The sequence below is a fragment of the Perca flavescens genome, chromosome 14, assembly GCF_004354835.1.
Source record: "Perca flavescens isolate YP-PL-M2 chromosome 14, PFLA_1.0, whole genome shotgun sequence".
NCBI lineage: Eukaryota > Metazoa > Chordata > Actinopteri > Perciformes > Percidae > Perca > Perca flavescens.
In genome coordinates, this window is record NC_041344.1 from 29,496,625 (window position 1) to 29,511,661 (window position 15,037).

Consider the following 15,037-nt stretch of genomic DNA (forward strand, 5'->3'; position numbering starts at 1 on the left):
GGAAAGCGGTAAAAATATTCTAAATATAGCGAACACTTAAACTGATAGATTTTTTTTTAGGTGGTCCTTTTTTCAGGGTGCTAAAATTTGTTTAGCTGCTGCCTACGTCCACAGCAGTACCTTACTCTATTACATTACATTACTGTAGGTAATTCACTGACTCTAAGTACCTAAAATACAACCCCACTTCAAAAACTTCTAATTATCCCTTTAACCCAGCTTTTAGAAAACTTTACTCCAAATACTACTCCAAAAATCATATAATTTTCAACATCACATGTACAGTACAGTAAATATAATTTGTTTTCTTCAATTGTCACAGAGTTTAATTATCTGCTCATCAGTTCCATTGACTCAGATGTCTAGATCCCCTGCTACGTTGTTGCCTGATCAAAGTAGCAGGGGATAATTTTCATTGCCATGTTGTCATTTTCAGCTCTGTTCTGATCAGTAGGCAAGTAGCAAAGCACAAAGATGCTATAAATACTCAGTGTGCATGTTTATCATTAATACATCAGTTTGCCTTTATGACTTGTGCTACTGCAATGCAGACAAAAACATTTCACTGCTTCTGACAAGCAAGAACACCAGTGATACAAACTTGAGTTTTTTTTTATTCACATCCCCGTAAAGTCCCTCAAAAAAGTGTTAAGCTTCAAAATGTAATATTATTAAAAAAAAAGCAGCTCATAAAGATAACAGAGCTTTTATAAAAAGCAGAAATTTTGACTTTGTATCATAAGAAATGCAGAATTGTTACTTATAATCAAGGATGGCTCTGCCAAGTGTTACACTGAGCAAGCGTGGGCAATGCCAGGACCCCGAAACTGAGGCAGCAAAATGAAAGTCAGCCATTACTCAATATGTTATTTACACCTGTACTTTTCCTACTGTGAAAATGTGTCAAAATGGATTGGCTCACTAATCGAATGCTATAGAGCATCATCAGGTATTTGCTGTAGAAGGAGCGCTGCCCTTTTCTCATTACTGTGCACCTATTTTAAAAAGTGGTACTTATCAATTTCACTAATGCCTTGCTTGGCTTTGCGTCAAGCTTTAACATTCAATACGTTATGTAAAAAACATTGTGGGCTAACTGTATCCAACAATTACCTTTGGAATATTAACAGTTCTATTATCCTTCAAAATTTGCATTAAGTTAAAAGTTGGCACATATTGTATCATCAACAATACCCATGTAGCCTAACTACATCCAAAATGGTTCTCTCACATTTTTTACACGAGACAAAAGTTCAACTGAAACAAGTTTTGAAGAGTATAATGTGGTTACTTTTGGACCACAGCTAACCGTTATTATATTTTGTGCTACTTTTTTTGTGCTGTTTCGCACCACAATTTGTGTATTTTTGGCATGCAGATAAAGGTTTGAACCAGCATTAGCCCTATACTACACTAAAACTTCCCATTACCTTTATTTTAACACTACATTCTACAGAACTGCATAATGACTACAAAAGTTCTAAACATAAGGCAAGGACTAAGATAAAGGTTGTTCTTACATAGTTAGTGTTTGAGGGTTAAAACTAAATTCTACCAGATACAACTAGTTACTAGTTAACTTAATTTCATGCTAACGCTAGCTAGCAGACAGCAACTGATGTTTCGCTATAAATAAGCATACAATTTACATTCTGTAATTATGTTTGCTTCCTAAAGATTGTGAACATGTTTCCTACCAGGTCATAAATCTCTATTTCTCAACTGACTAGTTTTCTTCACCAAATGTAGCTTTAAAAAAAACCTTTAGCTTCATAAAAAATATCAAAAAGTGGAGAGCTAGCTTACTTACCTTTCCACCCTCAGTACTTTAGAAGCGAGTAATGGATACGGTACTTTAAATACATTGTATATTTCTGACATCTGTTATAGTCATGGCATATTTAATACAATATATATCTACAAGTAAATGTCAATGCTTGTTCTCTGCAGCTTGTCAGAAGACATTGTGGTGAAGTGTAAAAAAAAAGTTAAAACTCCCCAACTGCACACAGATTGAGGATGAAATAGATTATCTAACATGACAGGTGGGAAGCTAACAGCAGCTCTGTTTATCTAGCCACTATAGTGAAGGATCATTTGCTACACTTATCACTGAACCTGAATCCTGAACGCCTTATAAACAATGACAACATGGCCACCCGGTAAATCAAATCATCTAAAAGATGTTTTAATGGAAACACAACATTCTGATTTTACATGACAACAGTGTTTCCTCTAATTTTTATTTTATTTTCAGAAGTGTCTCCGGTGCTGCTGCCCATTCTCTTCCCGGCAAAGTAGTCTCTTGGAGGCGGGGAGTAAGGCCAAGGGACCGTGGGGTGCGTGATCTAGCTAATTCTTGTTTCATAAGAAGTCAGATAAACAGTAACATCCTCAGATTCAGTGCCCCATAACAATATTTTCCAAGCTACTGTATGCGGACATATTTTGGGGGATCGTTCCATGTGAACATGTTTTCCATGTGAACACGTGTTCCATGGGAACGCAGGCATCGAGGATCTTGTCCCTGTATGGCACTCAGCCTGAGGAGAGAACGCTGTTGGCTACTGGGGCTGTTGTTTACGTGATCATGAGCAGGGTTGGGCATCGAGAACCGATTCCTACTTGGAATCGTTTCAAAAATTACGATTCCATCGAAATGGTTTCTTTATTGGAATCGTTTGGAGGATTTGGTTTCAAATCTGATCATGGGTTCCAAATTTAACATGCGCAAGTCTTGGTTTCCGTAGCGGCCAGGCGCTTGTTGTGTTGCAGCCATGGAGCACAGTAAGCAGCGCTCTAGTGTGGCTTTATTTTACATTGAAAAAGCCCCGTCAAACTGCAACCCACCTTTGAATCAAAATAAAACTTTCCTCTTATTTGTGAAATAAGCATGCGACCCGTTTCAACTCCACCCTTAAAGAATCGGAATCGAGAATCGATAAGAACCGGAATCGGAAGGAAGAATCGGAATTGGAATCAGAATCGTTAAAATCGAAACGATGCCCAACCCTAATCATGAGTTTGCAAGTGATTGGCGTCCTGTCACTGTTCCAGTTGCTCATTCCCAAGAGAGAAGACGAGCGTTTGGTTTGAGTTGAGGCGGACAGCTCCGCAGAGTCGTTTAATTCGATTCTGAAGCCGCGGCGGTGAGAATTTTGCACCAGCCCGCCGGCGCTGCAAAACATATATGACGGAAAACACAGGGTGAGATAAACTGCCCTACATCACAGTGGAATGATTTTTCAGGCAATGAAGCAACATGATGACAACATAATGAGAAAATAATAACCTCCATCATATAAGAGATGGACCACAATGACCGGAACTCGTGCTGTGGTGTACTGCAAAATGTTCTGGGCAAATTGTTTCTACTGGACACCGACGTGATGAACAAAATTACATTTCGATGCAGAGACCGGCACTATTCACAGAACACACTTTTATCCTTGGTTTCCACAGTAACCAACAGCATCATCTGGATAAGGATCGGGCCACAGAAACTGCATCTCATATTTTACCTACTGCCTTTTGATTTTCCTTTTCTTCTGTGCAGTCCTTGTCATGCTCTATCCAACCAAATAGCATTGCAAGCCGGCTCTGTGCTAACAAATTTCCTAAGGTGGATATATCAAATAACAATTAGCTCATTCCACATATGTAAACCTTGTCAAACTAATTCTGCATACCAGAAATGGAGCTCAGTGTAAATTCTTCCAGGAATACTTCAAATAATGTTTTCACATCATACTGAGTTGTCAGCTGTTTCTAGGCATTTACTTTCAGTAACCAATCAGACTCAGCTACGCATTCACTTTTCTGTTAAACCAATCGGATTCAGCCATGTGTTTCACAAGCCAATCACAGCATGACATCCCTGTTTTAAAATCGGGTCTCTCCTCTGCGGTGGTCAGTTGTCATTTCAGGACTAGAGTGCGACCCGCCTCCTCCCCTTCAACAGCCGGTGGTCTCACCCATGGTACCCTGGGTCTTCGTCAGCTGACCCCCAACCTTGGCACTTTCGATTTGGTCTCCTGTGCTCCTTCACCACCACCACCACCAGTGTCTAGACTCCATTGGGGGATATGTCTGGGTTTGCGCTACCCTTTTAAAACATATTGTTACGATGGCGTCTACATGTCATATTTGGGTTATGTCATTTACAATAAATCTTTTTCATATTTGCAAGGAAGTCTCTCCTGACTGAAATAAAGCTGAAGCAAAGAGTGAAAGCTAGCAAAGTGTACACCCTGCACAACTGTTGTGGTGCCAGTCAGAGCTTTTTGTCTGGAGGAAACCAGAATAAACTTTCAAGTCATCTTTTAAAGAGGAGCGTTCACAGCCCCAATTATAGCAGCAGTCATTTGAGGATGAGGCAGTTGCATTATTGGTTACTGAGAAAACATAAAACGCCCAGTAGTGTCGATGTGTGACCTGTCTAGCCTTAATTAATACAGCTAAACTTAAATATAGGCGAGGTAATTTGAGTCCCAAATGCATTCCGACTGTGTGAGATGTTGCTTCCCTAAATTTAAAATGCTGCCTCTTATTTATGATGCAGGAGAGATTGGTCTTGACTCAAACACGTGTTTAGAATACAGACACGGACTCCAGAGGAAAACAACACAAAATGTCAACTGAGTGGGAATGCAAACTGAATAGCAGTTGCCTTTGACTACAATCTTTCCTACGGGGGCATACCATTATTCTTGCTGCCTGTAGGGAAATTTCTGCCAGCTTACTGATGTTTACTTACATCTTTGTTTGACTGCGTGCTTTAAAGGGTTGTTACGGGTGACTGCGCCTGCAGCTACACCAGCTGGTACAAAATAATACGCGATTGTGCAGATGTATGCTTTTTCTGTAGCTGGCATTTGTATGCGTATGAGTAGATGAGCATGTGTATGTGTGTAGTACACATAAGTTGTGCTCTATGATTCATGTGTTTATGGTGTGTGTGTATATATATATATATATATAAATAAAACAGTTTCTGGCAGGGATACTGTACCCTAATGTGAGCTAATAAGGCATGCGGTGGGTCCAAGCGCCACCATCTGCAACAAGGCTAAACCCAGCCTAAGTCACATATCGAGGGGCCCTGGCAACGCTACCTACCCAAAAAGCCCCTTCCAAAATTACCATGGAAACGCATCCTGCTCCTCTGAGCATAGAGTGACAAAAGGCAAGTAACAAACTTTGAGATGAGCTTGGGTAAAAAAAAAAAAGAAAAAAGAAGAAGATTTGCGCTGGTTTTAGAAAGGGTTATGCCAGCTTCTCTGTCTGTTTTCCCGGTGAGGATTTAATGATTTATAACGTGCGACCTGCCTGATTTTTCAGCAGAGCCAGAAAAGGATATCTGAATTTCATGAGCTAATGAACCCCCTACATTATAATTCATTAACATTTCCCCACATTTATGCAGCTACAAGACAAAATGACTGTTCTCACAGAAGGCCAGTGTGGATCCAAGCAGCAAGGCTGGACAGAAATACTAGGTTTCTGAACAATACCAAAGTCAGTATGGTTGGATATAAGCTGCAGATAGTTGACGTATGACAGCAATGCTTAAAGGAGACATATGCTCATTTTCCAGATTATATATACTGTTTACATGCTTAAATGTTTTATTTTTCTCATGCTGTCTGTCTGAATACAGCTGTATTCACCTTTTTGTCCAAAACACTCCGTTTAAGTCGAGGCAGCGGTAGACCAGCAACTCCCCGTGTTCTGCGAGTTAAATTATTGTTTTTGTCTCTTGGAGTCTGGTGTCTTTGAAAAGGGCAAAGATGGATATAAAGGCTTCAGTTTTCCTTCGGAAACGGCTGTCTGACAGCGAGGTAAAGCTGTGAAAATATTGTAAATATAGCATACACTTAAAAAATGTATCGATTTTTTTTAGCTGTTATTTTGTAAGTGGCTACAATGCGTTTAGCTGCTGCCCCCGTCCACAGCAGCAGTACGTTGCTTAGCTTGTGTCGGGACTCCTATCTCCAAAACTGGGCGACGTGCCAACGGCCATCTACTGTAGCTAATACACTGACTAATGGACAAGTGCCTCATACAACCCCACTTCAAAAGATCCAAACTGTCCCTTCAAAATAAAAGTATTGATTTGTGCAGCTTTAATATAGCAATTCATTTAATTGTTTAACCTGCTTTAATATATAACTTTGAGCAAATATACTGTATGCTGCTAAACCCTTAAAACATAATACCTTTTCATTTCTGGCTCTGAAACTGAAATTAAACAAACCATGATGCAATAAAACCCTCACTGAAACAACTGGAATTAACTAATAATAATGGCAAGAAAAAAACATAATCATCTATATATGTGTGGAGTGTAATTAAAACCTTGCATTATACTCAATTTAGGTTCATGGCATTCCATCAACCACCAGTGTATAACTGACTAATTATAGAGTAATATAAAATCAAACACTCTGGTTTCCATCACAATAATGTGAAATGGATAAGCCTGTTATTTGATACAAAAGCCAATAATGACCCATTTTCAATTGAATTATATTATTTTCTATTTTTGGAAGTCAACACGGATCAGTGCAGATTTTTACAATGACGGCTACTTCCAGATAGAGCCGGGCGATATGGAGAAAATCAAATATCACGATATTTTTGACCAAATACCTCGATATCGATACTGCAACAATATTGTAGTGTTGACTATTGGTGCTTTCACAAAATATTTACACAATGAGATTTTTGAAATGATCATCAGTAATGTGGATATAATGACTAAGTGGGTTAAGGCAAATAATAGAACAGTTACAACAGGCTGGTCATTTCGGAAAATGACATCACTTTACTGTAATGCAGCCTTTAAAACCAGGAAAAGACACTACTAATGCCATATTACGATATTATGATATCCAAAATCTAAGACAATATCTAGTCTCATATCACAATATCGATATAATATCGATATATTGCCCAGCTCTACTTCCAGGCAGACCAATCGGAGCCGATTTAGCTTTTGTCTATGGCATCCAATAGAGCTTCTTGGAAACAGCACAGCATTGAAAGAAAAGGGTCTGGTATACATCTACACAGAGCCTGTGCACCAAAGGACTAGCGGGGGGGTATAATGGTAAATCCAATAGAACAGAACCTAATGTATCATTACCAGCACTTCTAAAGCTTGAACCCCCTGATATACCAGTGATGACAAAGAAAAAATAATCTCCCGGAAAAGATCAAAGTACAACCACTAGCTGTCCTTTTCCTGCCTGTAACACCACATTAGCTCTAAAAGCACCCGGCTGGGAGCATGGCGTTTAGAGGAAAAGGTCAGCCATTCTGCACGGACAAAAGAGAAGCCTCCTGCTGTGTTATTGTTGCTGTGACACTCGGACAGTTACCAGGTGTATGTGCCATGGTTGCCGGGTTGCCTCATAGCCTTCAATCACCTCCGGGAAACTGTTCCTGAAGCTTCCAGGCCCTGGCTTTGGTTACTCAGCCAGACACTTTCCCCAGGCTCAGTAAAGGTCAGGAGGTAGGCTAGGAGCAGTGCAGAACGGGTACTTACAACAGGGGTAATTGAGCAGCACAATGTCGTCCAAGGCAATGTAGCCCTGCCGTTCTTCGGAAATGGTCGCTTCAAAGATGACCTGTGGAGACAACGGATAAATTAAATTACTACAGACCATTGCGTCTTGAGTGACAAGTAGACTGACAAAGTAGGAAATTAGAGGGATGGGGTCCAAAGGCCTTTCAAGAACAGACATGCACAGAATTTCCATTAATTCCAATGTACATTTAAAAGAAAGCACCATCGTAAAACGGTTATCTGAAAGGTTTCTTGGATTTTTGTCTTATTTTGTGTTATTTTTTTCAAACACATTATAATAACCGCTACAGTAGAATGTATAAGCAGAACCTTTTTGTTTCTCCATAACACCAATAGGGAAATATCAGGATTTGGTATAGGCACCTCAGAATTAAAAAAAACAAGCGTTCTTTAGAACCACTATTTTGTCATAAAACACCTAAGTTATACAGGAACACAATAAAAATCATAGAACAGGAACCTATGCCAATTCCTGCCCCAACACTGGCCCGAGCAGATCTAAATACAAAGCAGCCGCGTGGCAGTTTGTGGTTTCGTTTGGGTGTAGTGATCGCAGTGATGCCTCAATGTTCATAAATAGCTTGGATTGCTAGCTATACTGTATGCTTAGACCTTAACTCCCAGGGCAATCCAATTTTCTGGCAATAAAACAACTTTTTGATACTAATCTAAATGCAAAATCTAAGTGGCTAACTGCCCTATCCCAATCATCAACCAGGTCTAAACCAAACTAAATCTTGATCTTGGGGAGGGGTTCCCTCATCTGAACCCAGTTCTTAAAGTGCCCATATTATGCTCATTTTCAGGTTCATAATTGTATTTTAAGGTTGTACCAGAATAGGTTTACATGGTTTAATTTTCAAAAAACACCATATTTTTGTTGTACTGCACAGCTCTCTCTCACTGCTGCAGAACCTCTTTTCACCTGGTCTCTGTTTTAGCTGCAAAGTGAGACCTCTTTTCTTCTTCTGTATTATCTTTGATTGCACTCGCACATGCGCAGTAGCTCAGATGTAGATCATGTCAGCTAACTAGCTCAGCTAGACAGTAAAAGAAAGGCTGTTTCTTCAACTTTGGTCAGTTACAAGGCAGGATTAGCTGGGAGACTTCTAAATGAGGGCGCACATGGAAGTAGTTCTTTTGTAGATGTTGTAGAACTTATGTGTGTTGTAGCAGTGCTTTGCTATTGAGAACAAGGTAGCATGCTAGCGTTAGCGTTAGCATGCTAACGCTACGAGCTAATGGTTGTGGTTAGCCAGCTCGGTTCAAAATCGGCCCGGCTTGTGATGTCACAAGCCGGGCCGATTTTGAACGGCTCACCCGGAGACTGAAGGCAGGACACATTCAGAAACCGTATCTCACTCAGAACACCATGGATGGATTTATTCAAAGTCTGTATGCGTGTGGAAGCACCAGAGACACAAAAGAACACCCCAAATCCCGGAAAAAGTGTTTTTTTCATAATATGGGCACTTTAAGGACAAAGGGTGTTGGATTCTGTACAGATTCTAAAGCCTCTTGAGGCACATTTGCAATACTGGACTATACTGTATGCTGTAAATCAAATTGATTCTAAACTTCTGTCTAACCTAATACATAAACAGATCAAATTATTTGTTAAAAATCTGTTTTCCCAACCAACAGGGAATTAAATGTAAATTCATAACCATTGACAAAACCGTTACTCAACATAACACAACAAACTTCTAAAAAGCATTCATTACACACTACATACTATTGGGAATTCTATGTACAGAACCACATGGCGTGCCAGCAGGCAAAATTTAATCTCGGACAACTCAGGCCATCCCGTTAATTTGCATTTGTAGTGACTATTGATTGTACACTACATGCTAAGAGGCCTTTAGGGATCATATGAGTCCTATATAGGGTACACCGTAATAACTCTCGCTAACAGCCAATGCATTTTCTATAGCATTAGGTTGAGTGATTGAGAGGCTCATAACTTCAGTTACAGTCAATTTGCTTCTTTATCTTAGGCTGTCTGGTAGTGGCCAGGGCTTATCAAATAACTCAGAGAGCAAGTGTGTTAACAGCTCATTCGTAGCATCTTTGGTGCATTATTTTGTGAACCTGCTGTCTTGTACTCAATTTTCTACTTGCACGTTTCTTGAAAGCTGCTCAACTAACTCCAGGTTTGACCATGGAAGACAGTTTGCTTGACAAAATAATGTCGGCTCCAAGGTAAATTTGTTGACAAAGACCATAACATGAGGTTGAAAGCTCACAAAAAGCTGATGAATGGGCCTGAGTTGAGAATATGTTGTCACACGTGCCTCCAGTCATTATGAATTGAACCCCAGTGCACAAGCTGTCACTCAGACTCAAAGACACTCAGCAGCATAATGTTGGGAAAGCCATATTCATCTGTTCAGCTTGTACGTCATACATACAAATGTCAAAGGTGAAGATATATAGTAATCCCCCTGTGCCACTGATTTTATTATTGCATGTGAATTGCCGTGCCGGTATGTTTTTTTATTAACTAATTGCACGTGTGTTTTTAAGGATTTTAGTGTTTGCATGTTTTTTTTAATCCTATTTGCTGTGCCCGTGTCTTTTATAATCTACTGCATGCGTACCTCGGCTAACTATGAATGAACGGTTTATTATGGTGGGGTTGATATATATTTATGTACACATACACCGCTATGGCGAGACCACGCCCCCTCCCTTTGACTTTGACGCAGCACGGCCTGGACTGATGGGCTGAGTAAAGACAGGTGCGGAAAGCTAATGATGAATTGGATGGAAGACAGGTGTGGCAGACAGACCGGAGGCAGTGAAAAGAGACAACGGAGAACAGACAGGAGGAGAAGGAACACGGACGAGTGGTGGTGCAGATCGGGACACAATGACAGATGTCAAAGCAGCAAGGGGATGCAGCCACCTGAATGAAGGATTCAACGCCTGTGTACAGATAAGTAAAGGAAAGTCCGCTAGCTACCCGCTCCGGGCGTGTGGAAAAGAACTGTTCTTGTGTGTTATGCTTGACTAAGAGCTGTCCTTATTCCCCCCCCCCCAGTGCCTCCAGTGTGGGTATCACGTAGAGTGGCGTAGGGCAAGAGAAGCCCAGGCTACCCCCGACGGAATCAGTGGCCCCTCTCGTGACCTGCTTATTGAACAGACTACGTCACATGGACTTGGAATTTGTGGCAGAAGCTCGGACTGACATCGTCGGCCTTTTTTTTTTTTTTTTTACCTTTTAAATCTGGAGAACTGTTTTTATCTTGTCTTTTACCCAGTTTTTAAATAAAGTGTTAAATTAAGTATTGACGTGGTTCTGGTCCATTACTGTCAGTGGAACAATTGCTGGTATATTTTAAACAACCTCTGACACATCAGCTCACTGTGTGTCACATACATACATATTGCAACGTGAACAAAGAAAACAACACACAAGCTAAAAGCGGCAGGAAATAAAGTACTTGTGCACCAGCATAGAGGCAACATAAGAAAATAACTGCCCATTCAGACTCCAGGAAGTGAATTACGTGCTCGTTGTTAAACAAGCATGAAAGCTAGACTCGTAAGAGGGAAGAGGCACCCCGCTACTTCAGAATCCACAGGTGAGAACTAACTTTCAAAGCACTTTCAAATGGCAAAAAAGAAACCACAACCTTCTATTAGTTTAGTCTTTGAATAAGCCTGGCTTACCAAGCCATACAGTGCACACATGAATGAATCCGTCCTCAGCCCCTTTTATCAATCCATACGGCAGCTGCAGGAGTCCTTAAACACAGCCTAAATATTCACTCCGTCATCTAAATGAGCCGGGAGCATGCAGAGCCTCAAAGTGAATTTGGGAGGCCTCCCAGAGTGTAACAAAGTCATTCTGGGTTTCCCAGTAGTAATTACAGTCAGCAGAGCCCAAAATCATTCCCTGTACGAGCAACTCTTCACTTTTTACTGCACCATGACAAACTCAGAACTTGATAGTTGAGTGCATTAACAGCTGATAAGATAAATGTTGTAAAAACATTGTATGTGTATGTACAGTACGTGTGTGTCAGACACTGTTTCACCCACTCTTACTTCTTCTAGTTATCTATGCCAGAGCCCAGTGGAAGTTGGATTGTGAGCGTGCACTCAGACGGGCAATAGATTGCAATGTTGACAATACATCAGGCTTTAAGTGCCTGGGGCCAATCAATACCAATCAAAAGGCCTTGGCAGATGGATACAGACTAAGGCTTTCTTTCCACTAATTTATTTTTATTTTTCATTCCTATGTCGGGCCATTAGAGACGTCAGACCGATTAACTCTTCAATTCATCACGCGTCAACACACCCACCACCATCGATTCACTCAGCTCCGCGCTTTGAGCCGTCACTACGCTCCTCCGCATCTGACCTCACTTCTAGAAAAGTGTGTTTGAGTATGACTATGCCAGACACTGAGGAACTTGGTTCAAAAGCCGCGCACATTGCAAACACGAAATATCATGGACATGGCTACAGTCAAATCCCCTTTGATTTATATAGTGCTTTTCTAGTCTTAACGACTCCTCAAAGCGCTTTTACATAGTACAGGAACCATTCACACACATTCATACACTATGGCCAAGGCTGCCGTACAAGGTGCTACCTGTTCATCAGATATACACTCACACACATTTACACTCCGATGTGCATTGAATTATTATATATACAAAAATCTAATGTAAGAATAGGGTCTGAAATGAGTTTTTTTATGACATCTTGAGCGTGGGATGATGAGAGTTGTTGTCTTTATTGTTAAAACAGCCGGCATTGCAGATGAAAATCTATGTGACATGACTTAGGCAGAAATATTGTTCACAGACGAGTTCAAGTTTTATTTACGTTAAAACAATACTTTAAAAATAGTTTAGAGCACAAAACTACAGTTGGTGACAAATAAAGAACGGCTTCTTTATTGCTAAGGCCATTTGCTGGAATTTAAATGGTTTATTTAAAATGTAAACAATATATCTTTTTCCAACATCTGTATATTTTTAAATGATGTGCATGTGTTGAACTGGGGCGGATGCTTTATTAATTTGTCTATTTGTGTATTCTTAAGTTGCAGTGTGTTCTATCATGGCCTCCGTAGGAAGGAGGTGTGTAGAGAGGAAAAACAGTGCAGGAAAAGATAGTAGAGGAACACCTTGCATGGGAGGAGGAGATAGAAAGTGTTGGGTGGAAGCTTAAACCACACTGATATGGTTTGTCGTGACTGGGCCTGATAGCATCTTTAATATTTGATAGCAACGTTTCACCCTTTCCCAATACTCACAAGTACGCACGGAGGGAAATCTATTTCTGCAAACAATATAAGAGATGGATTTGTCCAATTGAGAATATAAGGTGATGTGATTCTCCAAGCCTTCTCTCAGCCTCTCAGGCTTTTGTTACGACAAACAAATGGGCAACAAAAAGCACGCGTGTAACACTGCAGAGGCACAATCTGTGAAGTGTGAATCAAGGTTTGGTTTTCTGCAAGCAGCGGGGCGCCATCTCCCCAAGATAGAGCGTCATGTCTTCGTCCAAATCAGGAAGAAAGTTCTGGCACAAGAACAGCAAGTGTAGACAGTTAAGGAGATGGAAGCAGCTGGACAGTCACATTTGATGTTAAAAAAGGCATGCAAGCATTTTAATATGCGCCTCCTGCGGTGTCTTGTTTGGCTCGTAAAATTCAATGTCGGAGAATTGATAGTGTAGAGTAACAAAATCCATAGTGCATCCCAGGAGGCCTCAATGGAAGGGAATACAGAAAGTCAGTGGTGGCAGTAAAAGGGATCGCGCTAAAAACTAATTTTGCACAGTATTTAATCATTTTAGCTTGGAGTTGTCATTAGAGCGCTGCCATAAGTTATTTAGGTGTGTGCATTAATGAAAAAGCTCTCAATTAATATGTCGACGCCATCAATCTTGACAAGGACTCATTGACTAATTAAACGACTTGCACACGTGACGAATGTGGGGAATAAAAAGTGCAACAATGTTCTGTTAATTGATTTCTCCAGCTGGAATAAGGCCAATGGATGGATATTGACAATGTGGCAGTAAAACATTGAAATATATAACATGCAATTGCACCTGCCATCTTTCCTCTGCAGGCTGAAGAAATAAAGTGAGGTGTTACTGCAGTGTGCTGCAGGACGACAAGACTGGTACTACCACAGAGGCTGTTTTGAGAACTTTGCCAGGTGTCACCTGTCTGACTGTCACCGCGATGGCTTCACAACTGTCCAAGACGCAGTCACGAAAATGTACGTGTGTGTAGCTGAGACCAAAACGAAGGCCGAGTTTGAAGATGGGTGTGATCCGAGCAAGGGCGCCAGAGGCAGGGGGATAGGAAGTAGAGAAGAGGCAATCAACTTTAGCAGCTGTCCAAATTAAGTTCATTTAAATCAATCCCTTTTTTTACAAAACCCAGGTTCCAATCGGCTGTAAAGGAAAAATGTGTCACAATCAAAGGAGTCAGTTTGTGGAACAGTCTTGATTGCAGAATTAAAACTTCAAAGTCCATTTATGTGTTTAAGAAGTGTGTTAAATTATCAATGTTGCAGAAATATAATACTGCGGAGTAGCAGATCAACTTTATTGATGTATTTGATGTTTTGATGTCTTAGAAAAAGAGACGGCTGCATGAGGCAGCTCAAATGACCTGGAACTGTAAATGATTTTGTGTTGATAAGGGGCAGACATTATAAGTTTTACTTCTTTCTGCTCCTTTTCATTCATGTTAAATGCTGTTGTTGCATTTGTTTTAAATGAATGAAATAAATAAAGGAAGAAAAAAATATTCCCTCAAAACACATTTACGGTCAGACTTTAACTAGTACTTTAAAATTGTAAATATCCTCAGTCTACTCGTATAGGAATACAGTTTGCGTGTTGATGCACAAAACAGAAACCAGGTCCACGCTTTTACTGTACAGATTGGAGGGACGTGGCCTGTTCGCTAGTACAATGATTACAATGTTCCCTCTCGGTTAGCATGGAGCCATAGTCACACTCCAGCGTTAATGCACAATGACAGAAAAAGACACAGTCCTAGTGAATTCATATTTAGAGTGGGTATATAAGAAAGTGACGGAGTAGGCAATGATTATAAAGATTTGCCAACTATATTTTAAACCAGAAGTTAATTAGGAGAAGCGAAAAACATGCAGTTAATCAAAGAGCTGTTATTGAGCATGATCTGGATGATTAACATACCTTTTCTAGTGTATTTCCTTGGTTCGCAAAATGGGGGAGAATTACATTTATGCCACAGATTGGCAACTCACATATCACAGTTCTCAAATTCACAGACTTTATCTGACTTTATGGGCTGCTCACCTCTCTGTGATTACACCTCAACAGCAGCAAGAGCGGGGGACCGGAGGTTCACGCCACCCAGTGTTTCCCACACAGACTAATTTGTGGCGGTGCGCCACACAATCAACATGCATTTCC

The 15,037-nt window shown here is 40.5% G+C and overlaps 1 protein-coding gene across 6 annotated transcripts in view; it reads right to left on the minus strand.

Annotated features, from left to right (window-relative positions):
• ptprua (protein tyrosine phosphatase receptor type Ua) overlaps positions 1 to 15,037 on the minus strand; it is a 246,327-nt gene that overhangs the window by 109,364 nt on the left and 121,926 nt on the right. For all 6 annotated transcript variants that reach the window (XM_028598344.1, XM_028598343.1, XM_028598342.1 and 3 more), the window contains exon 4: positions 7,550 to 7,631. In XM_028598344.1, the coding sequence (XP_028454145.1) occupies positions 7,550 to 7,631 (82 nt within the window). The remainder of the gene's footprint in view (positions 1 to 7,549; positions 7,632 to 15,037) is intronic.